Source organism: Rhincodon typus, chromosome 3 (genome assembly GCF_021869965.1).
Source record: "Rhincodon typus isolate 14 chromosome 3, sRhiTyp1.1, whole genome shotgun sequence".
Classification (NCBI taxonomy): Eukaryota; Metazoa; Chordata; class Chondrichthyes; order Orectolobiformes; family Rhincodontidae; genus Rhincodon; species Rhincodon typus.
In genome coordinates this window covers 13,937,856-13,964,012 of record NC_063334.1, presented here as the reverse complement: position 1 = coordinate 13,964,012, position 26,157 = coordinate 13,937,856, and the positions used below count along the sequence as shown (strand labels likewise).

Sequence of the window (26,157 nt, the reverse complement as noted above, 5' to 3'; positions counted from 1 at the left end):
CACAGCAGGCCAAGCAGCATCATAGGAGCAGAGAGGCTGACGTCATCCAGCCCTGCACCTTGTTGTCCCGGATTCTCCAGCATCTGCAGTTCCTACTATCTCTGATTCAATTTTAACCCCACTGCGAAGCCTCTTCTAAGGATGCCTAACCTGAAGAAGTTACCCTCCTCCCTCCGGACAAACCTCAAGGGATCTCTCTCCCACTGCAACTCCTCTCCACCTATCCTCTCCTCTATCCCTCTTCTATCCGCCTCCCACTCTCTCCCTATTTATTTCAAAACCCCCTTCCCCTCCCCCTTTTCTGATGAAGGGTCTGGGCCCGAAACATCAGCCTCTCTGCTCCTATGATGCTGCTTGGCCTGCTGTGTTCATCCAGCCCTGCACCTTGTTGTCTCGGATTAAGGACAGGCATCTGTTTTGGAAATCCAATAGGTAGCTGGAACATAAATCTAGCAGAATTGCCTCTGGATGCGGGTGGGTTGCGGGGGGAGTGGTGATGGGGAAGAGAGCAATTTCGGGAGGAGAAAGGAACAATTGGCATCATTTAAGTTCTGCCTTTCATTGTGCTGAAACAAAAGCAATATTGAGATGTGCAGAGGCACAGCCACTAGTGATGGAGTTAGATGAGGAAAATATCTCTATTGCATAGTTCTGTCATTGTTTACTTTAGGCTGTGATAATCTAGCTCATGCCACCATTTAAGAGGAACCAAATGAAGCAGGTCATCACTGCTTATTACACAGGAAGGACCACTCGACACGAAACATTAACTCTAATTTCTCTCCACAGATGCTGCCAGACCTGCTGAGTTTTTCCAGCAATTTCTATTTTAATCAACTTTGTGTCTCATGCAGATTTTGAAATTGCGCCCTGGGTCTCCAAGACCAAGTCATAAATGTACATCAAATACAGTGTTGGTCCTCGGGCTGAACTTTGGGGAATTATTGGGCACCTCCCAATAGTCTGTAAAGAAATCCACTCATCAAACTCTATGTTTCATTCCTTAATCTGTTTTGTGTCCATGCTGATACTTCACTTCTTCTTCTCTGTTGTCTCAACAAAAATATCAGTCAAGTGAGTCAAACAGAATTTGCTGTCAACAGATCTATTATTCTTATTAGGCCAAGCTCTCGAATTGGCTGATAATTTTCTCCAACATTGTTGTTCCTGACAACCTACATTCCTGACAACCGATAATGAACTGACAGGTCTGTGATGCTGGGCTCATCCCTCCCTTCTTTTATGAACAAGTGTTAGAAAATATCCTATCATCAAGTCCTCTGATTGAATTAGCTCCTTGATGTGAGCAATAAGGCTCACAGGCTTCTGTTTTTACAACAGAAGTCCTGGAGGAGTTTTGAACTCGCTTTATTGAGAGGCCAGCAAACATCTAGGAATAAAACACCACGAGCGATCCCAGAAAGCCAATATTGTGTTGAATGAGAGATAGTAGGAACTGCAGATGCTGGAGAATCCGAGACAACAAGGTGCAGAACTGGATGAACACAGCAGGCCAAGCAGCATCATAGGAGCAGAAAGGCTGATGTTTCGGGCCTAGACCCTTCATCAGAAAATGTCTTTGTCACTTGTCCATCCAGTGAAACAACAGGCAACACATTCCAGCTTCCGCCTTGCATAAGGCAAGCTCTTAATGCCCTGCTTGCTGGTTTAACTCAGTTCACAATATTTATGTTATGGACCAGACCACACACCCCTGAAAATATTATAAGAAGGTAGCCTAGACCTTAACTTTTTCTTGTTTTAATGGTAGATGTGAAGTGCTGTGTTCCAAATGCAATACGACTGGTCATACTACTTGACGTTAAGCAAAACACAACTTATTTAAACATTGTAGTTAAAATGCAAACAATAGAAATAGGAATTTAAAATAACGTAGCTATTGGCAAACTTAGCCGAATAATAGATACAGTAACCATTATTAATTGACTATTCCAATATAGTAATATCCCATAAACACACCTCTTGGCAAAAAGGCAAATTCAGATACAGACTCTCACATGCAGTTCTCCAAACCAGGAGGAAAATCATCAAGGGAAAGTTCAGGGAGTGTAGCTGCCAGAAGATATTCACTGAAGCTTCCAACTCTCTTGAGACCCCAAGAGATTCTGATGTTACTGAAAAAAAAACACACAGAAATCTGGATCTATAACAGCTGGCCACACCATTCAGGCTGTAAAATAAAAACCCAAGGGCTCACAAGTTGTTAGTACAAGTCATTTTCATTAACCAGCTCAGTACCTCTGCCTTTCTTCAGAAAAAAAGACAAAATAACCTCTTAAACTGACAGCATCATCACAATTTGACATATGAACAAGAAAAATGAGTGTGCACCAGTAATTTTTTTTAATGGATGGCTAGATATCCGTGCTTTCTTGTATTATCAATTTCACTCAGGAGGATAAACAAGTTCCTGCTGTCAATGCACACCATTGCATCAATCCAAAGGATTTCACTCCTTTAATGTTCACTTAGGGTGAAACAAGAGGCCCTATGTCTGCCAATGCACTGTATGCACATTTTGAAGAAGAACAGGGAGGTATTTATTACTTAAGAGGTGCATTTCTCAATGGGGAGGAGGAACAAAAGGAGCTAAAAATATAAGGACACCAAGCCACAGATTAGCAAGACTACAAAGAAAATCCAATACTTGGATTCATTTTGAGAGAGAAAGAATTGAAAATAGAGATGTTATGCTCAATCTGTATTTGATTTGATTAGGTCACACTTACAGTACAACATAGTGCTTTAGCTTTTCTGATGAAGGGTCTAGGCCCGAAACGTCAGCCTTTCTGCTCCTATGATGCTGCTTGGCTTGCTGTGTTCATCCAGCTCTGCACCTTGTTGTCTCGGATTCTCCAGCATCTGCAGTTCCTACTATCTTTGATTCAATAGTGCTTTATCTTGTGGTTTTAGCAAATATCACTACCTGAACATTGAGATACTCATGTGGAATACCTCTGGTTATTGGTGTCTCCACATACATTGTCCCTGTTGTAATTAGTTCCTTATCTCTAAGCAAGACTGCTCAGCTCTTTGTATTCTGTTACACTCTTTTGTTTACATCTCAAATAGTAGAATCTCAAAATCAATTCTCCCGTGTAGTGTGTGAGACCTCCCTTTTTGCCTGGTCATTGTAGACTAGAGTCTTGTTCCTCACTGACATCAAAGTCATTGATCAGTTACAACATCATGATGTGCAGAGTCTCATCATACCACATTCCTCCTGCCACTCCCACCGCAAAATTTCTCTCTACATTATTCCAGTAGTTTACATTTACTTATATACATCGTCTTTGTAACCATCAATGTCATCATCAACATCATGGTTATCATTTTCACTGTTATCGATATCATCAACATCTCTTCCCCCCCATGTCCCAACTCAAAGTCCAAATCATACAGGTCAACAATCTGAAACTTTGACTGGATGTCTCAATCTTGTTCACTTGAGTTTTACATTTTGGTGAAGGCTAAGTATCACATTTGGAATAGTTGTATCACCCTATAAATCAACTGATGCAGTTTCTGTATGGCTCACCTGTATTCTGTCATTGTCATACCTGGCCTCACTTTTTTGGCTTAAATGCACTCCTGGTCTTCTTAAATTTGCCATCAGGTGTTTTGACTACACAGAATTCAGTTGATCTGTTTACCTGATGACTATGCCTTCTGACACCTTGTCACTGAAGCAGACTTTCTGGCCTGGCTTTACTGATGACTGAGTATTCGCCCTATGTCGACAACTGCATTACATCTGCTGGTTTTTGTTCTGGCATTTCTCAAGTCGTCTTATCTCCTCGTGGCTTTGATTTTACTTCTTCTGTTCTTAGACAATGGATGTGCACCTGCAAGATGTTGTTCTTAACTTTTATTCAACCACTAGCGCAAACGAACTCTCATTTAGCTTTTTGGATTATTTTTATTTTTTTCATATTGGATTCAACTTAGCGAAATCTGCTGAAGATGCAACTTGTAATTCTCAACAATATATTGCAGAATAGGATTTTACAACAGCACATTAATTTTTATCTATATATTTATATTTACACTTCTAAGTGAAATATATTAACACATAATTGAATGTACTTGTGCAACACAACTACATAATCACAAATCTGCTGGAATAAGGACGTTCATGGAAGAACATTGATTAGGAGAATATACAAATATATGGACATGTGCACTTGGGAGGCAGAAAAGACCCAACTAGTCCATGAGGACAACCCAACATCATGATTGTTAGAAAATTGAGACTACTTTCATCCACCCCACCACTGCAACAATGTAATCTCCAGGAAATGGAACCCATGATAACATTGGCACAAGAATTGGTATTTGTCCAACTTGTTTCCATAATATACCTCACTATTTACAAGATGAGTGTAAATTCTTTGTAATTGTTTGACAACCATAATAAGTGGATGTAATATGAATACAAAGCTATTTATTTCCTAGAATAAACTGATAAATCAGTTTTATTTATATGCAGTTGTTGAGGGCTGGATCCTTGTTAAGTAGATTATACCATTAATTTATTCAATTTGCTTTATTATATAATGCATTACAGATTAAAATATTCTCCATACCTACAGGTGCACCTGGTATATTCACTTGAAATCAAAATGGTCATGTATTCAAATATTGTTATTTTAACTGATCTAAAGCTTCCTTTCATTTATGATACAGAAAAGAATGATTAAAAGATTGATCTATTCATCTGACATTTATATCAAGATCGAAAAGTCTGTCTCAATTCCATCTCAAACAATAGGGCTACAAGATGGGACTGTCTCTCCTCATAGATGTAATAACTAGCCAATTAATCAACACCTTTTTCTCAGGCAGGATAAGTTGTTGCTCCTTTTGAAATGTGGCATTTTTGCATCTCTACTGACGAGCGCAACATGAATAAGTTCAACAGTTTTTCCACATTCTTCAGCAGTACTGTAATGTAATGTATTTTCCCTTCTGTTGGAAAGGATGGGCATCTCAGTGAGTCACTTTTGCACAGTATGTTGCAATTAACAATTAATTGTTGAACCTGGGCGTACTAACCTTTATATAATGTTGTTTCTGGGGGAAGAGAGAGATAGAGAGAAACACACACTCACACTCACATATTCACACTCACACTCACTCACACACTCACACGCTGAGTAAATGAGTTGCAGAGAAGGGAGTTGGGGAGAAGAACTGCCGAGAGAGGGGATGGGAATAAGGGTTGTTCACTGAGTGCATGAATGTAGGAGAGAATGGAGGCCCAATTGAATGAGGCTGGTGGAAGGGGTTACTAAGTAGTTGTGTCTGGGAAGAAATGCTGTAAAGTGAGTAGTTGGAGGGGATTGTGAAGAAGGGCTGCTAGGCTGCCGTGAGGGAAGGGAGATGGTTTCTTTTAATAGAATCACTCTAACCATGGAATGGAACAATATTATTATACAATACCCTCACACTAATGCGCTCCTTTAATTCATCAAGAAGGGTATACAAAAAGCCAAGGTCAATGAAAGAATGATCTAGACATTATGAGCTGGCAGTAGGAGTAACCTGCAACAGGATGAACAATTACAGTCATAGACTCATAGAGCAATTAACATTGTACCGAGTCATTTTATATCAGGCTATTCATATTCATTCTATTTGAAAGGGAAAATACAGTTATCAAATGACACAGTTCAACTTAAAGCTAGTAAACAATTTACTTAAAAGATAACAAGATTCAAAAGAAAATAATAGGAAGTAAAATAAGAAAAAGATCTTAACTGAAATATTATTTCAAATTAAAAATAACCGTTGTAATTAATTTCTTGAGGTTTTAATTCAGCCTTTAAGTATGCACATGTGTGATCTTATATCCCTTTAAGGAGCCACATCTTAATTCTGTGTTGTTAAAGATAGTTGCCACCATAGAAGTAGGAAGGAATGTAACAAGAAGAATTTGTATATTTTCCTCTCTGTCTCCAAGGTAGGGTTCAACACACAATCAAAGGAATTATTTCCCTTAGGCAGGCAATTTGTTATTAACCTTGTTTTTGTTTCTTTTCAGGCTTTACAGTTTAAATTGCAAACTTTTGACTTGATGACTTTTATATTCACTTTTGACATCCAATTTAGATATTGAAAAGTTTGATTTTTCAGAGCAAGCCTTGGTGATGATTACGCAGCTATAAAGTTCAGATGTTAGGAAAGAATCATGGATGTATTTGATTTGATTTATTGCAGTCACATGTACCTAAGTACAGTGAAAAGCTTTGTTTTGCGAGCAGTACAGGCAGATCATAGCAAACAAGAACATACAGATCACAGGTGCTTAGGCAGAGCGAGGCATACAAGTTTACAGCTGCACAGGAGGTGCACAAAAGCAAGATCAACATTATCAAAATCAACATCCTTTGAAATTAGAGAGGTCCATTCAGCGGCCTAATAACAGCAGGGAAGAAGCTGTTCTTGTACCTGTTTGTGCATATGTTCAATCTTTGTATATTCTGTCTGATGGAAGAAGTTGGAAGAGAGTAGGAGTCTGACATAAGTGTCCTTGTTATCCAAATGCTCCCGGGATGAATGGAGGGCTAGGGAACATTGATTGTAGTTAACACGTATTGACTGGAAATTATCCTAAATTAAGGCATGGAAAACTGGATACCGAATTTGAACCGTGGCCTAACCAGTGAGTTGTATAGGTCCAGGCCACATCAGAGGAGCAGGAAAGTTGATGTTTCAGTCAGGACCCTTCTTCAGAAAAGACCCTTCTGAAATGTCAACTTTCCTGCTCCTCTGATGCTGCCTGGTCTGCTGTGCTCCTCCAGCTCCACACTGTGTTATCTCTGAGTCCAGCATCGGCAGTTCTTACTATCTCTGAGTTCTATAGGTCCAGCTGTTTTGCATTTGTGTCTTGTACCATTGTTTTGAAAACCTCCTGGCCTGGATAAGAGATTGCCTTCAAATTGGGATTCAATGTGGCACTGCAAACAGCAGGTTGACAGACATTGTTCATCAGCCTCATTTGTTTATTATTGATGAGCTGAAGGCACCAGATAAAGTCTCAGAGGCAGCTCACTGATAGTGGAGGGAGGAAGGAAGACGATAGATCGACTCCCATCAGTCCACAGACTAAGGCAAGTTCAGGAGTGGGAAACATCTCAGCAACCTAGACATTTAAATGAGTATTTTTAAAATATTTTGGCAGCTTTCGGCAATTCCTTTTAAGGAATACAGGTTAGGTCATTTGAAAATAGTAAAGCATGTTGTTAATGATGACTTTAATGATTACACAAACTATGTAAGTAATTACAATAAACTACTGGAACAAAGTAGACCAAGTATTGAGATTCTTGGGTGCTAACGTGATAAAAATCATATAAATCCTGATGATATAATCAATCATATGACTGATTTCAGTCAGGGGATTGGTCTTCTTCATGACCAGTTCTTTATCTATAGTTATACAATAGTTTTGCCTCATTCCTTCTGCGTTTCTATTCCCATTAGTACACTCTTTGGTGACTATAGACGCAAAGTGCTTCTTTAGTATTTCGATTCCTTTATCCTCCATAAGTATATGTTATTTATCTTCTGTAAGCTATCTTTTTCTTAATTTAGTGGTTTTACTTTTATTTACATAACAGTTCCTTTTACATCGCTTGCCAGTCCTTATCTATTCTCTCCTTACCCATTCTATTTTTTAAAATTTTATTTTGCTCTGTTCTCTAAATTCAGCTTGTTTTCTTTTATTTGCCCAAATTTTTCATATGTTGCTGTTTCATACTTTATTTTCATGTTGGTTTCTGTACTAATGCAAGGAATTCCATACTTTGCTGCACCAACATCTAGTTCTGATAGGAGATTTCCCAAGAAAAGACAGGGTAGATAAAAATAAACTGTTTCCACTGGTTGGGGATTCTAGAACTAGGGACGTAGTCTGAGAATGAAGGCCAGACTGTTCAGGAGAGATGTTCGGAAGCATGTCTACACACAAAGGCTCGTAGATGTTCGGAACTCTCTTCCACAAATGGCAGTGGATGCTGGGTCAGTTGTAAGTTTTAGTTCTGAGATAGATCATTTTTTGCTAACCAAAGGTATCAGCGATATGGGCCAAAGACAGATATTTGGAGTTAGGCCACGGATCAACCATGATCTCATTGAATGGTGGAACAGGCTCAAGGGGCTGAATGGCCTACTCCTGTTCCTATATTCCTACACTCTGTTGTAATGAAACTGTATATTCTAAATGTGTGTGTGTGTGTGTGTGTGTTTATCTGCATCTATGAAGTTAACAATTAGCTTTTCAAACCCATAATTCCAAGTAAAAGGAAGCTACACAGAGGTTCTATGGAATTACACAGAGGGCTTATAGGGAGAATTTTCCATATTCCGTCTTTCATGTTTTATTTTGAATTGGGAAGTCATTTAAGACGGAGATTACTGTACTGAAGTTCTGGTACATGTAGTCAAGTCACTGATCATGCATGTTGACATAGCTTGCTGGTGAAATAGAGAATTGAGAAGTTCAACCAGTAGGATTCACCACACACTGAACAAGAGGGTTTGTTTTCATAAGTGAGAGAGATCAGCTGGATAACCCTTCTTCAAAGGCTTTTTGTTTCAACTTATTCCAGATCCCCAAGTACTGTCTGTCCAGTCACTTTTCAAACAGTCACAGCAGAGATCTACAGACCTTGGAGACAAGCAGTTATCACCAGTCAAAGATTTCTAGGAATCACAGTTAAAAACATTCTCTCTCTGTCCACAGTGAACTTTCAATGATTTCTTTCCAAGCAGTTCCAAAAAACTTGGATTCGTTTTCCACAATTTTTCAAAACACAAGTCCTATAAGAAATATTACATATAAAACAAGTTTGTAACAAAGTAGCGATGTTTATTTCTCCTTCTCCTCCTCTCAGTTAGTTGGTTTCCCATCAACATTCATAATTGGATACAGTAGCTCTGCTGTGATCTGCTCCATTGATGATGAGATTTCCCATGATCTCTCTGTCTGTTCTTGTTCATGTAAAAGACAGATCTCATGGTGCTATTTAAAAGAAGGGCAAGGAAGATGTTCCTGGTGGCTTGGCCAATACAAACCTTTCAATTAACACAAAAAAAACAGATTCTCTGGCCATTATCTCATTATTAACCAAATAATTGGCAGAATAACACAACTGAAGCACATGTATGATCTGATGGATGCCTTTGTTCTGTCTCTTTCATGCTTGTAGTGATTGGAAGCAAGTGGATCGCATTGACTGTAAAATCCTGGATTGAGGTTGTTAACCTGGGCCAATGGGGAAGCCCTGGCTGACCGATATAAACAGGAGATTAAAATCTCCTCAGTTCAGGGGGACTGACTCCAATTTGGCTGGGCACAACCAATGTACTGTGCACAAATAATAAAGGGTGACTTGGTGACTGGATACTGGGCTCTGTGCAGTTATTTCAATGCTGTTCTGGTTGTTCAATATAGATGTCATTTTTGTACTATACTTCAGCACAGTAGCATTGTCTGGCATGCGAAGTGTGTCTGCAAGTTGAACTCCTGACACAGGATATTGCTGGTGGCAGGGGAAGAGAGAGGAATTAACATCAGCACTGTCCTGTAATTGAATCACAGTCTGAATGTGATTGTGTGATGTAAAATGAGTGGAATAGCTTGAAATTATCACCAAGCATTCAAGTAATCTATGAAGCATAAAGAAGCAGAAACAGTTTTGCATCAACAAGGTTTTTTAAATATAAATAAAAACTGAAATAACTGCAGATGCTGTAAATCAGGAACAAAAACAGAAGTTGCTGGAAAAGCTCAGCAGGTCTGGCAGCATCTGTGAAGAAAAAGTCAGTTAATGTTTTGGGGCCGGTGATCCTTCCTCAGACCCTCCCTGTTTTTGTTTTTGGTTTTGTTTTTTAAATATAAACTTAATTGATGTTCTACAACAAACAAATGAAACATTACCTTCTTACCTCTGTTGTTGGTTTTGTTTAATGTCAGATCTTGAGCTTGTTTAAAATTATACTTAGAATTTTAGTTCTAGCTATTCAATTAAAATGGTTAAGACTTATCCCGGCATATTTGGGATAAGCCATCTTAATATATATTGTGATTACTAACAGCAATAAGGCAATTTGGAGCACTGGTCTCACACAATTATTCATCATAACAGATACAGAGAATTATAATTATTATTTGGATAAATAGATTTAACAAATAAGTTAGCTTCAAAAAACATAGGGACAGTACTAATGAGATCTTTACACACTGCTTTACCAGGTTTGTAACCAAAGAACAATGCAGTGTCATAATTGGTACAATGATCATGTATAGTTACTGAACACAATTAGCAATATTATTAATGCCTTTACAGCTAAAAAATGTAAACTTGTTTCCAAATTAATTTATGGTTTAAGAGGGAAAGATCATATCAGCATAGTTTGCAAGGTCAGGCATATAACATGCTGGAGCTTTACAAGACCATGGTAACAGTACTGAAACAATTATTTTGGAAAACACTGCCCCTCTAGACATTTTCAGAATCAATTCCTTCAGCAATGTTATTACACGCCTCTGGAGTGAGTGGGACTTGAACCTGGGCCTCTTGGGACATTAGGGATACCACTACTGCACCACAAGAGCTCCCAACATTCCCCCTCTATGTCAAAAGCAGAAATTGCTGGAGAAACTCAGTGGGCCTGGCAGTAACTGTGGAGAGAAAGCAGAGTTAGTGTAATGACTCTTAGTTGTAAAGACCTGCTGAATTTCTCCAGCAATTTCTGTTTTTGTTTTTGGTTTCCAGCATCTGCAGTTCTTTGGTTTATTTTAGCATTTTCTCCACTATTGTTTTGTATCCAATCTGAAAACGTGCTGTTATTTAACACACATTACTAAACTAGATGTTTCTGTTCATATGTCTGTTGTGTTTGCAAACAAATATACAACATTTTGAAATATTCTGTTGCCAGACTGACATTTACTTTTCTTTATACTTCAGGTAGCTCTGGGTTTGGACCACAATGCAAAGCAATTGGGAAAAGCACCAGCAACAATCTAGTGGTGATGAGCAGTCCCATGACTATCCAGAGAGCGGGACCTCTATCAAACCAGAGTAACCACATCAATCGCACTCTGTGTCGTCAGATGCACCCAAATCTAAACATTCCTGCTTCAGATACAAGGTCTTGTAATTATTTTTAACTTAATTTGTTGATTTAATTGATCTTTTGATTCCATATTCTAATCCAAAACCATTTTAAAGACTCATCCATCTCTAATGGTACAAATAAGTGGCTTGGATTGAGAAAGGGCCATGGAAAACCAGCATAAGGAGGTATGAAATAGTTGATTTTTTTGTGCTCAGATTTGAAGGACTCACTAAAACAGGCTAGAACGCCTGGGCATCTGGTCTGTTGGGCAAAGGTTTAATAAGATTTAACCTAGGTCATCTAAAAACCATATCTCTGTACTCTGGACTGAACTATTTTTGAGAGGTTTTGTGTGTCATCCTTTGTGAAGAAAAATACAAAGTATTTTGTTGAATCCCTGCTGTGCGGGTAGAGGCCATTTGGCCTATCAAGTCTATGCTGACCCTCTGAAGAGCATCCTACCCAGACTCATACCAATTATCCACATACCCCTCATTTCCTATGGCCAATCTACCAAGCCTGCACACCATGGGCAACTTAGCATAGTCAATCCACCTAACCTGCACATCTTTGGACTGTGGGAGGAAACCCTTGCAGACAGAGGGAGAACAAGCAAACAGCACACAGACAGTTGCCTGAGGTTGGAATTGAACCTGGGTCCCTGGTACTATGAGACAGCAGTACTAACCACTATGCCACTGTGCCACCCCAATCAGCCTGTTTGCTTAGTTTCTCTCCAATTTCCTGAAGCTTGATTCCAAAGCCTCCTGTGCCTGCCTGAATTGGCTCGGATTTGTCTTTGCTAATCTTTCTTCTGGTAAAATTGTTACAATCCCTCTTTCACCATTTATCCAAAGGCTGCTTCAAAGCTCTACTGGAGCAGTGTCGATGTTGAAACCTGATCTTAAGGAGGCCTAAGGTCTGTTCCACTATGTCCCTGGTGGAAGCATAGGCAGCATTGTGTTCCTCAGTCTGTTCAATCTGACAACTCTGGAAAGGTGCCATAGGCTGTGGTTGGAAGGGTTAGACCCCGTCTCCCAGCAGCCATCCCTGCATGACGCGAGAACCTTGGAAGGAGGCAGGAACCTGTGAGTTCTCGAGTATATACATATCATGTGGGCTCTGAGGATATCTGGTGCATTTCTCCAAAATCTGGCAGCGAATGTCACGGGGGATAAGTTTAGTACTGATGGAGTGGGAGCTTTTCCTGTTAATGAACTCTGCGGGTTGGTGACAGGTTGCTGTCCAAACAACCTGGGGGCAGTTGTTAGTGCACTACACCGAGGGAAGGCCAATGATGCTTGACAATCCCATTGCCTGCTTGCTTGGTTCTCCTTCTCATGGGGAAAGGATATAAACAGGTGTAATCTGGCAAAAGAGTAACATCGTGGATGTATGTATTTATGGGCCAGGAATTGAGAGATGTCACACAGGTCCTCAGTTGCTTCTTGAAATTACATAGAAATAAATCAAGGCAGCTTTAACCTTGATGGCTAGTGAGATAGGATTGCTGTTCAGTCCTTCAGGGACCGAGCCCTCTTCCAGCAGATACTACACTTTGTCAATGGTGGCCAAGGGGATACTTAATCTGCATGTGATTTTCTGAGAGTGATGGATAATGACAGAGTGAGAGGTCAGTACATTGAGGACCTGGTCATTCTCCGCTGCATCCTTGTGTGACCTAGCCTCTAGATGATGAGCATCAGGCACAGGAGTTTTTAATTGCTCTTACTAATGAGACTGTAATCGCTCTCTCCTTCACTGGCTCAGTGGATGCATAATTGATGAATTACCCCTAGCAGGGCCTTAAATCAAAAGAATTACATTCTGCCCTTGAAGGGATAATTAGCAACTTACTTCTGCCACTCTGCATGCAATGGCTGCCATTTTAACTTATTATATGCAGTTAACTTTGGATCAAAGATGGCAAGGTTGCCATCCTTTCTCCTTGTGAGTGCACTACAGGCTCTGCCTGAGCTATGAAAATATACCCGTACTTCATGTTCTCTTCTGAGTTGCTGTCCCTTGTTAGCAATGACATTTCAACTGCTATTATTTCTGTTCAATCCAGAAAACTGTTAATGCCCACCAATTACCCCCTGACCCCATGGCTTTTGCGAATGATCATGTCCTTGTTGACTGTTCAGTCTCCTCGTGTAGAGAGCAGAGTAATTGTCACTTGTGGAACCTCCAAACACCCTCCTATGTTCAATGAGATCTCGGATTATCTCTTTTCACTGTGGTCATTGCCTCCAGCAATCCAATCCATAGACCCCCAACCCCAGACCTGATTTTCTGATGTTACCAACAGGACTCAGAAAAGGGTTCAGAAAAGATCCACAAGGATGTTGCTGGGATTGGAGGGTTTGAGCTATAGGGAGAGGCCGAATAGACTGGGGCTTATTTTCCCTGAAGCTTTGGAGGCTGAGGGGTGACCTTATAGAGGTTTATAAAATCATAAGGGTCATGGATAGGGTGAATAGGTCTTTTTTCCAGTACAGGGGAGTCCAAAACTAGAGGGCACAGGTTTAAGGTAAGAGGAAAAGATTTAAATGGTACAAGAGAGGCAACTTTTTTATTTAGAGGGTGGTGCATGTATGGAATTAGGAAGTGGTGGAGGCTGGTACAATTACAACATTTACAAAGCATCTGGATGGGTATATGAATAGGAAGGGTTTAAAGAGATATGGGCCAAATGCTGAAAAATGGGACTAGGTCAGCTTAGGATATCTGGTTAGCATGGACGAATTGGATCAAAGGATCTGCTTCCTTGCTGTATGACTCTATGACTTCCATGAACTGGTCCTGATGAACCCTGTGACCATTAATGCCAAAAGCCATAAAGCTGACCCTGGGAAATGGGATTAGAATAGTTATGTGGTTATTTTTGACTAGAGAGGACATGATGAGCTGAAGGGCCTTTTTTGTGCCATAGATCTCTAAGGAAATTTCCTGCTCATTTCCGATATCCCTTATTTAAACCTGTCTTATTGCACATTACCAAATCTAGAATAGCCCTCTCTAGCTCTAGGAATTGCTACTCTAAGAAACTGTCCTGAAAACAATCTACGAACATAAATTCCAGAGTACCTTTGCCAATCTGATTAATTCAATCAGTATGTACATTAAGATCAATTATGGTTATTGCAGTAATTTTGTCACAAGTCCCCATGATTTCTTCTTGTTTAAACTGTCCTACAGTGAAGTTGTTATGAGAGAGCTTTTAATATACTGCCACAAGTCACTTCTTATTTTCATAATTTATTATGTCTGCCAAAACTGATTCTACAACTTGATCGTTATAAGTAAGGTCATACCTCTCTGTTTGTGCTAATGTCATCCTTAATTAATAGAGCTTCCTGTCTTTCCGGAATGTCACATAATCCTATGATATTTAGCTGCTTGCCCTTATCACCTCGTAACCATGTCTTTGTGATAGTTATCAAATCAGACATATTTATATCTATATGAGCTGCCAATTCAGCCATTTTGTTACAGATGCTGTGCACACTTGGGTACAGATCCTTTAAGTTGTGTCCTTTTACTATATTTGCAAATTCTACCCTTACCTGCTGGTAAAATCCTAAATTTATATGCCCTGAAGCATCTTGCCATACTTAGAATATCAATTCCCTTACTGTTAGCTTGTTCTCTTGTTTTGTCCTCTCTAATTTAACCCATCTTCCCACACTTGATCCTTTGCTCTATTATTCAGTTGAAAGTCTTCTCTCCTGTCCCAGTTGTAAAACTTGGCAGTACTGCAGTCTCAGGACAGCTGAAGTGAAGACTATTTTAATGGCATGGCTCTCTCTTTCTTTCCTTAGTAATGACATTGTCCTATAAATCAAATCCTACTTCTCCCACACCAATCTTTAAACTAAACATTTAATTCCTTAACCTTATTTAGCTGATGCTAATATGCTCATGGCTCAGATGGCAATTAAGAGATAACTACCTTTCAAGTTCTGTTTTTTCTAATATTGCACCTTTCTGTTCACACAAACTCTGCAGAATCTCGCCTCTGTATCATTGGTACCAATGTGGACTATGGCAACCAGATCCCTCTTTTGTATTGCAAGTTCCTCTATAGTTCACAGTCAATGTTCTGAATGTTGGGAACAGATAGGCAATACAACCGTCTTGGCTGCAGAAAACTGAATCTATCCCCACTCTATGCTGTCCTTTACTATCACGACATTTCTATTTGCTCCTCTGGTTGAATGATTTTCTAGAACATAGAATCCCTACAGTTTGGCAGCAGGCCATTCAGCCCATCGGGTCCACACTGACCCTCCAAAGAGCATCCTAGCCAGACCTGACCCCTCCCCACCTGTAACCCTGCATTTCCCATGGCCAATCCTGCATATCTTTGCACTGTGGGAGGAAATTGGAGTACCCAGAGGAAACCCATGCAGCCACGGGGATAATCTGCAATTGGTAGCCAATTTCCTACCTGCTTTCTCTGTAATATCACATTGGATTTTCTTTCAGACATGTTCTCTGACTGGGTCCTAACACCATTCCTCCAGGCTCGCTCCTTTTCTGAGCCACCAGTTGGGTGGGCTCTGCACAGGCCTGAAAGATCAGCAGTTCCCAATGGATATTTTGAGAACAGAGGAAAATGCCACCATATGCTGTGCTCCTATGTTAAAGTATGTGAATGTTCCTAGCTGTAAGCAGGCAACTGCTTCCCATTTCCTCTTGGAGACCTCTTGAAATTGGGCTTAATATCAATTCATGTAAAGCCAGCATTAAATGTTTGAAGAATATCATAGAATCATGAAGTCATCGAATCATGAAGTCATAGAATCCCTGCAGTGCAGAAAGAGGCCATTCAGTCCATCAAGGCTGCAGTGACCCTCCAAACAGTATCCCATACCCTCAGCCCCAGTCTTTCCCAGCAGCTCCCCTATTTACCATGACTAATTCACCTAACCTGCACGTCTTTGGACTGTGGGAGGAAACCGGATCACCCAGCAGAAACGCATGCAGAGAGGGGGAGAATGTGGCCTGCAGTTTATAAAGGGAGCAGACAGCTAAGCATTATATGACATAAAGGTTTCTCAATATTCACACGTAGAATTTCCAGTTTTGTTTTCAGGGTATTGGATTAATCGAATACTTTACTGATGTCACGTGTACATAAACTTTACATGTCCAGGAAGACACTGCTGCAGCGGGCATGAGGCCAAGCATGATTCCTGCACCTTTGTTGACCACCCTCCCCCACACACCAGTCAGTGCTCAGGCGTTTTAATTAAATGTTTTCATCCCACATCAGTGCCGATGTGAGCAAATCCTGGCTCCTCCGTCAGAAATGGTATGACATGAGCTGGCCTTGTAAAGTTCTTCAAGTAGACATCGTCACAAATTTCCTGTTGTAAGGGTCACCAAGGCCAACACATTGGTGTTTTTCAATGTGCGAACCTAGTCTGGGCACAGTGAACCGCCTCATCCCAAAATAGATTGAGCTCGTTGGTCTAGAATGTGGGGTTTTTTTTAAATGGCATTTTGAAACCATAGCAATAAAATAATGTTCTTAAAATGCGCTCATTGTTCTTTTCAACTGAAACTCTATTGTAATTTATAAAAGTTCACTGTTTGATCATAAAGTGACCCTCAGGAAAGAACTTCCAAGATTAGCTGATTTTTTTCTTTGGTTATCCATTGACAGAATGAAAGCAAATAGTTATCTCGGGGGAGGGGGGAGAATCAAAATTTATGTGCCTTGAAATCACATGATGGCAGAGAACAATGCAAGGATATTGTTTTAAGTTGTCTCTCTGACACTTTCACGACTAATTAGAATTTTTTTTTACTGACCTAACTAATCTATGAAGGAATTTCAAAAATTTCTAAGGTAAGGTGATTTGGTAATCTATAAACATTCCCAAGGCCAACTTGTGAACATAATATTCTGCGTCATTTGTAAACATTACTTTATTCTTTGGCTGCATCAGGTATGCACTTGGAATGTCTGTGGTTTTAATATGCTATCCTTGTTTTTACCCAACTAAAGTTCTACAGAACATTTATGTACATGAGTGCGAACATATATATTAATGATGTAAAGTATTCAAAGCACTCTCCTGCAGAAGCTCTCTACTGCATCTTAATTTCACATTTAGAGCGCTTCATGCAAAAGGTTGATTTTGGTTTTGAAATCCTGTCGCTATCTTATTTATTCTTGTCACACTGTGATGTGCTGGGTTTATGTAAACTATTACTAACATTTATTTCCTCTGATGGAGCATCCTCTTGACACCTTAAAAATAGCTTTTTATTTGATTATCAGCACTTTTAAGAAAATATAAGGGCTGGCTTGATGCAACATAAGCATGATTTAGAAATTTACACAATGATGTTTTGCCTCCGCCAAACTACTGAAAAGGGTTGTCGGAAAATAAAATGAGGTAGAATCATGTGATCACCATTGATATACTGGCTTTCATTTCTTGTTATTTGTGTCTTCTCTGCCAAGGCCACATTACGTTATAAAGTTATGTAGACTTACTATGTTAACATAAAATACTTGTTCATTATCAAGTTCATATATGAATGCATTTATCCAGAAACAGCTTCCACAGCTCTCAAGACAAATATAAACAGAATACATGTAAAATACATACAAAGGAATTAAAAGATTTTTCAAAGTTTTGGTTCTTTAATGCAGCAAATCCAGCTTCTAAAACCAAAATTCACTCTAGTAATAAGGCACATGAGAACCGTGAAACCAGCTTATAGAAATATAAAAATTGACATCATTAAATATGTCCTCATCCAGTAATTATATTTGTCTCAATTTCTGAGCAAAAGTTGAAATCCACCTAAATTCTTGATAACTTAGTTGGATTGATTACTTATGATACACATTTTAAATGATTTAAAATTATATGGTTTAACGATTGAACATTTTCCTGATGACTCAGTTGGCTAAGACGAAACAAATCTGTTCTAAGGTAATTTATATCTATCAGGTAGAAATCTCAGTTTTTCCAGCGATATTGCCTAGGGAACACAAAATTATCCTTGATTCTTACACAAGATTAGAAGCCAGAAATTCCTAGATTTGGTGGATGTTGGTGGAGCATGGCTGTGATGCCAGCAGTCTAATAAACTGGGCCATACAGTTCTAGATTGATTGATTGATTTACAAACAGTGAACCTTTGGTGAGGTATCAAAGATTGCCTAATAGCTGTGACATCAAACCCTAGTAAGAACCTAAAGACTTGCATTGATAAAGCACCTTTCTTGACTACTGGACATCCCTAAGAACTTTACAGCTTTTGAAGCATAGTCTTTATTGGGTATAGTCACTGTTGTAATGTGTTGTATATGTCAGTTAATTTTCAAGCAGCAAACTCCCAAAGCACAATGTGATGATGACCAGTTCATCTGTTTTGGTGATGTTAATTGAGAGATAATGATTGACCAGGATACCTGGGATAACTTCTGTTAAGGGCTGCTTCCAAAATCAATCCAGGCCTGGTCAGAATGATCAGAGTCAGAATCACCTCATAATGGGTGAGGAACTGAATGCTGGATGGTTCGCCATTCATCTTGACTTTTTGTGTTTTCATAGAATCCCTACATTGTGGAAGCAGGCCATTTAGCCCATTGAGTCCACACCAACTCTCCAAAGAGCATCCCAACTAGACCAACCTCCTACTCTATCCCTGCATTTCCCACCCTCGACACAATGGGTGATTTAGCATGGCCAATCCACCTAACCTGCACATTTTTGGACTGAGGGAGGAAAACCACGCAGACACAGGGAGAATGTGCAAACTCCACACAGACAGTCGTCCAAGGTTGGAATTGACCCCAGCCCTGCTGCTGTGAGGCAGCAATGCTAATCACTGAGCCACCATGCCACCCATGGAGTGAGAAACAGAAAGTTATTACAGAAGATGAAGGTGGCTGATATAGCTGTTTAGTGCATGTGGAGAGGTGTCACAAGGGAGTGCGTAGGCAACACAGAGGGTTTGCAGGGTTAGTGCTGCCAGGGACTGGGGTGGGTGAGAGCGAGTCAGAAAAGATACGACTGGCAATATCGAGAGTGGTAGACCATCAACCTCAGTGGAGGATAGAGTGAGTGAGTGTGAGGAATTGGAAAGAAAACTATTTAGCCTAGCAGAGTGAAGAAAGATATTGACCTTCTTCCTACATTCCTCCACATGGCTGAGTGTGCTTTTAAATTTAGAGCAACCTCAGACTAGACTGACATGGTCTGGTTTCGAAATTAACTTAAAGTAATGTAAGGATCAGCCCAAAATGTCCAAATATATCTATTTATTGGTCATTTAAAGAAAAATCAGCCATCTACAACCCCTCAAACTCAAGTCCACAAAAATTATGAAATATGAAGCCACTTCATAACAGTATACCTACCAGAAATTTGCTCTGCACAGCACAAGATTTACACAGTCTATATGCAGACTGTAGTCCCCAATGATTACTGTATCAATCTTGTTGTATGTGCCTCTGATTTCCTGATGTATGCCATACCTTCTATCACCATTACTGTTTGGTGGCCTAGAAAGAACTCCCAACAATGATTAAAGGAAAAAGAAATCATGGGATGTCCCCATCCTAATTATTCCCCATCCCTATTTCCAGTAAGAAACTAGATGTGAGCTGTCCTCTTGAATTAGTGCGGTCCATGTGGAGTAGGTGCATCCATGATACTGTTAGGAAAATGTTATCTGCCATTTATTGCTCCATAGCTCCACCCAGCCTGATGCTTAATCCTGAAACTGTAACCTAAAATCTTCTTTCACTGACATATTGATCTCATCCAAGCTCCTCTTCCTTTTTGCCAATCCTTCCTAAATGCCACGTCATACTGAATATTTAGTTCCCAGTTTCGGTCACCCTGCTGTCTCTGTTAATGGATCATACCTGTTTCCTTCTATTTTGCTGGCCATATATCTGTTTAGTTAGAATGCTGTGTACATTCAGACAAAATACCTTTAATTTTGCCTTTTCTGCATTCTTCAGTATGTTGATCATATTCGATGTGCTGCATTCCCGGACAAGGTCAATAAATTTACTAAATGTAGTTAGGGAATTAGCTTTTTTTTTAAACAAATCTCACGTAAAACTTGAAATTGTAGGCACATACAAAAAGAAGAAAGTTTGAGATTTCTTGGATTTGAACAAAATAAACTTTAATGTATAAGATTAGAAAAAGAAAACAATCTATAATAGATATACAACTTATACTCTAATATTCAGACCTTACATGAGGTAAATATGCATTAACAGATAAACATCCCACAAAGCAAATCAAATTACAGATGTGGCCAAGAAAGATCCCATTGACTCTTCAGCAATCCACTTTAATATTACTAACACTGTGGGTCATCAAATCTCTGACTTTACCTTTTCCACACAACATTTTCAGGTGCTTGCTGGGTAAATGCAGATCCAACAACACTCAAGAGCCTTAATGCCATCCAGGGCACCATCGATTGGCATCAGATCTACAAGCATCCATTCCCTGCACCACTGATACCCAGGAGTAGCAGTGCACACTGTTGAAAAGATGTACTGTAGAAATTCACCAAGCGTTCTTAGACTGCACCGCACAAACCCACAACCACAGCCACCTGGAAGGATGAGGGCAGCAGATACATTGGAACACCACAATGTGCACGTTCCTCTCCAGGCCACTCACAAGTGTGAATTACAAATATGTTACCATTCCTTCAGTGTCACTGTGTTAAATTCTGGAACTGCCTCTAATGCTCCCAAAAGCATTGTCTTGTTGCCTCTAAGACCATAAGATGTAGAAGCAGAAGTAGGCAATTCAGCCCATTGCTATTGCTCCACCATTTGACAGAGTTGATAATCCTCAACTACACTTTGCTGCCTACTCTGTATAACCCTTGACTTTGTTCCTGATAAACATCTGTCTATCTCAGTCGTGAATGTACTTAACGACCCAACTTAACCTACACCAGATGGACTGCAGTGTTCAAGAAGGCAGCTAGCCAAGGGCACCTAGGGATGGGCTATAAATGCCAGACCAGATGGTGATGCCCATATCCCAGGAAGGGAAAAAGAAAATAAAATGTGGCAATGCTAGAATAACATGGGAGCCCTGCTCCTTGCAAGCTTTCCCCAAAGCCACACACCATCCTGACTTGCAACTTTATCTCTGTTCCTGTGCTGCCTCTACATCAAAATCATGGAATTTACTTCCTAATAGCACTGTTGGTGTATCTCCACCACATGAATGCACGTCAGTTCAAGAAAGCAGCTTGTCACTTGGCCTAACCAATGATGTCCATATCCTGTGAATGAAGAAAATAAAAGCATTGGAACATCCTGTGCCCTGAATGTTACAATCTCTAGCAAACTAACTCTCCACAGCTGCCAACTTCAGAACACACACTGACACAAAAATATTTCATTATAGATGTTGCCCTTTTGTTTCTGCTGGCTTTGATTTTTTCAAAGTTCTTTTCCTTCATGCAAACACCAGCTTTGTTTTACCCCAATCTAAACTTCCTCTAAGGTTCCTATCCTCCAGCTAGTTTAAACTCTGACCAACAGCACCAGCAAATCTCCCTGTCAGGATATTGCTGCTGGTCCCATTTAGCTGTAACCCGTACTTCTTGTCTAGTTTCCATTTGACCTGGAACTAGTCTCATTGCCTCAGCAATCAAAAGCCCTCCCTCCAACACCATCTCTCCAGCCACATGCTCATTTGTTCTATCCACCTATTTCTGTACCGCCAAGCACATGGCACTCAGAGTAGTCCTGAGATTACAGCTTGCTTTTTTTTTGATTCTTAGCTCAGACCTCATTTACTTTTCTAGCATTGTTGTTGGAACTAACATGGATTGTGAATTCCATCTTTTCAAACTCCCCCATAAGAATGATCAGTGACCCTGATACCAGGGAGAAATCATATCATCCTGCAGTTACAGCTACAAATTGCCTGTGCCCTTACCTATTGACTCCCCTACCATTATTGCTCTTTCACTCTTCTTCCCATTCTGTGCAGATCAGCCAAATGTGATGCCATCAGCTGTCTCAGGCTGAACCATCACCTTCACCGACATGCAAAATGGAAAAAATGATTTCTGGCTGACATTGATACAAGGGAGCACTGATCCCTCCCTGCTCCTTATGGACTGTTTGGTAGTCACCCATTCCCTTTCTATCTGAACCCTGTTGACCTGCGGTATGACCATCTCCCTAAATGTGCTATCCACATAATTGTCAGCCTCATAGATGCACCGGTTACTCCAGCTGCTGCTTGAGTTACGGATATGTTCAAATCAATTTACCCAGAGATATTATTAAAACAATTTAGAACAGATCGGACTTGAATCTTGACCTCTTGGCTCAGAGATAGGAACACTACCACTGTGCCACAAGAGCCCTACTGCTTGAGTTCCAAAACCCCAAATTCATGTTGCTGATTGTTTCTGCATATTTGGTTGTCTAGGCCTTGGGGAGCATTTTCACCCTCACACATGGGATATGCATTCCATGCAGTTGAGCAGCCCAGCACCATCTTTCCCTCACTTCACAGCTTATTATTAACTGGAGACAAGAACGAAAGAATGAGAATTACTCATCAGTCCAATCATTTACCAGTCAGCTCCTTCCCTGTACTGTTATCAATTGTCATTTCTGAAGTGTGCAAAGCCTTACATTAGGATTCTCTCGATCCAATCCACATTTCTGTTTATAACCCATTCATGTGGATCCTATAAATTTCAGTCTTTGACATTGAATTCAATCATAAACTGTGAGAGGAGCTTTTGACCTTTGCCATAGTGACTATGATGCATTTACAGTAATTTATTTTCTTAATTTTCCTTTCTATATCTTATTTTGCTTTTCTTGATCTCACTCTATTTTTCTCTTTCTCTCTTTTTCTCTCTTCATCTCTAATTCATCCTTCATTGCTTTTGTTCCTCTGTTTTGTTCTCAATTCTAAAACCTATTGGTTATGGAGATGTACAGTTTGACCTGATGCTGTATTGTCATTTTGGGCTCTCATTTCCATCAATTCAAGGGAAAAAAATACTTTGTAATGAAGGATACAGTGAAACAACTAACAGTGTACTTTGCAAGATGCACCATTCAGGTGAATGGAGTTTTAATCACTGAGGATACAACAGAATGTTACTGAGTATATTCTTGTGGGCAGCATGGTGGCCCACTGGTTGGCACTGCGGCCTCACAATGCAAGGGACCCGGGTTTGATTCCAGCCTTGGGGTGACTGTCCATGTGGAGTTTGCACATTCTCCCTATGTCTGCATGGGTTTCCTCTCACAGTCCAAAGATATGCAGGTTAGGTAGATTGGCCATGCTAAATTGTCCATAGTGTCCAGGCATGTGCAGTTTAGTTAGGTTAGCCATGGTGAACAAAGACATTTTGGGGATAAGGTGATATGCTCTTCGAAGGGATGGTGCAGATTGATGGTCTCTTTCCACACTGTAGAGGTTCTATGATTCTATTAAGGTGCCAGTGCAGGGAGAAAATCAGACAACACCTCTTCAGAAATTTGATTAAAACAGCATCTGGCCCTCAGATCTCCTTGTCGAATGAGATAATCCATTCATTGACGGCTTCTTGGCAGTAAACTCTTTGGTGTCAAAATGTTTGGAAATGTTAGCAATTTAAATAAATAACCTCACTGGAGAAACAAGTCTCTTAAAACCATTTGTGCCAGGGGGAATCAAAATATCTAAATGACAGATGCTCCTTTAAAAGGTCTATGGCATTTATGTTGGAAATCCATGTCTCCTTTAATGATGTTCTACCTGTCAGTCTATCCAAAATCTTATTCACTGCCAGCTTTCACTACTGTGCTGTACACCTTGGCCGCAATACTTGGCTGCATCATGGCCATATTTTAGCACTATGTATGCCACTTGCTTTCCAAAATTACTCACACAGCACGTGCACACACATCTGATTTGGGCCAAATCACACACTATTTGGATAGATCATTGCACTGGCATCAGGGGAGTGCGCAGGAAGCATGCAGAGTAGCCAAATAGTAGCTAAACTGACAACTGTAGTGTCAATACTTCCAATCATAATATCCCAGTTAACACCTCACTTAATCTCACACAGGTGAATATGCATTTAGCAGCAGGACAATTCCCTAACCAGTACAGTTTGACAGTGTTTTGTAAGGGATTTAGGACCCTGGAGAAAACATGCTATGGAGATCCTCCTCACTGAGCATAAATAACAGTGTGGTTGGAGCTAATTCGAGAGAGTGAAATATATGTGGAGTAGTATGTGGCGTGGACTGATTAGCATTAGGCAGTAGAGTTAATGGAGTAGTCTCAGTAACGTAAAAGTAAGATTAAAGCCTGGTTTATCTCTGATCACAATGTATTGTACAATTTATCTCAACATGTGAAAAGAACTGTGTTAGAAATAAGACTAAGCCTAAAGACAGTACTTGACATTGGCTTCCCCTTGATCAGTCTGTCTTGAATCCAAACTTTTGAATGTGGGCATAAAACCACACAATAAAAGAAAGCAGACCACTACTGTTCTTGATGTAATTGCTGACTAATTTCTGCTGGCTGTTACTGAGTTAGTGGACATCATAGCTCATAGTACTGTCATTTAAAGTTGCTGAAATCCAAAGAGGGTGGTATTGCATATGGTGAAGGCTATGGTTCTGACTTTTAAGAGAACTGCTCAGATCACCTGCTTCCAGTCATTACATCATAAAATTCTCGTCCCTCTTAGCCCACAGCATGAGTGAGAGACAGAGACAGAAAATGAATAGAAAGAATGCAGAGAAGGACAAGCTGTTGGAAGATGGAGAGGGAAAGGAGAAGGTCATATTGACTCAGGATCTTAAGGGAGTTCTCCCACATCAAATCCATTAAGGGATTGTGCAATAGACATCTCCTTTTTATGATTACAGTCCTCACTGAAACTTGCCACGTGTTAGACACACAGTCTTAGCATGGAGCAAAGACAGATGACTTCTCGTGTGCTCTTCCCAGAGTGGAGTAAAGAATCACATGACACCAGGTTATAGTCCAAAAGGTTTATTTGAAAACACAAGCTTTCGGAGCCTCACTCCTTCTTTCAAGTGTTAGTGAGAGAGGTTAGTATCGGACACAGAATTTATAAGTAAAAGATCAAAAGGTCACACCACTGATGAGATGTATTAAACAAGCCTAGGATGCTGTTAAATCTCTAATCAGTTAGTAGGTTTTAATTGATTAATATGTATATGTAAATCCCCGAATTTACTTTCAAGTCGCTGTCCTGAGAGAACTAAAGGTTTTATCAGTGTGAAGAGCAGGTACCTCCACATCAGAGAGGAGTAAAGGATTTGTCCACATCAGACAGTTTGCCATCCTCAGTGGTATAAGGACATTGAAGCAGCTACTTCCATCATGTCCATTCCTGATTCTGAGAACTCGGCAATGCTTGATGGAGAGGATGAACCCACAAGTTTCAGCAGCAACTCAACTTTATTTACTCATGAACTGTCCGAGACATTTAGTTCTGACTTACTCAGAGTCAGATACCACAGTGTCTATAGCTCTGACACTCCCCTTTCTTTCTGTCAGCAGGGGCTCCCTGATTGGACCAGATTAACAACTTGAACCAGGAATTCTCACCATGTGTCACCATAGTCTCCTGCATCCTGAGCCATCCTACCATCATGAGGCTCCTCACAGCATGTTTCACCAGGTTTATGGCAAACAGTTGAAGAGGAGCAAGGGAGTTGGGGGGGGCGGCGGGGGGAGGGGATGTGGGCGGGAAGGGGGAAGTGAATGCAGTCCCCTGTCTCCCATAATGAGTGGGTAGGTGTTGTGATGAGCTCATCCAACTACAGCACCAATGAGCACAACTCCAGATCCCCAGCTGATGCGATTCCACTCGGTTAATGATAATTACCCTGTCGTCAGGCACGACTCAGAATCAAAACCATAAAACAAATAATCCAAACGATATCATCAAATGCACTATCCACTATGCATACAATAATCCACTAAT

The 26,157-nt window shown here is 40.2% G+C and overlaps 1 protein-coding gene across 1 annotated transcript in view; it reads left to right on the top strand.

Moving 5' to 3' along the window:
• Positions 1-26,157, top strand: part of glis3 (GLIS family zinc finger 3) — a 505,011-nt gene that overhangs the window by 111,832 nt on the left and 367,022 nt on the right. The window contains exon 2 of the mRNA XM_048619931.1: positions 10,998-11,181. Within this exon, the coding sequence (XP_048475888.1) occupies positions 10,998-11,181 (184 nt within the window). The remainder of the gene's footprint in view (positions 1-10,997; positions 11,182-26,157) is intronic.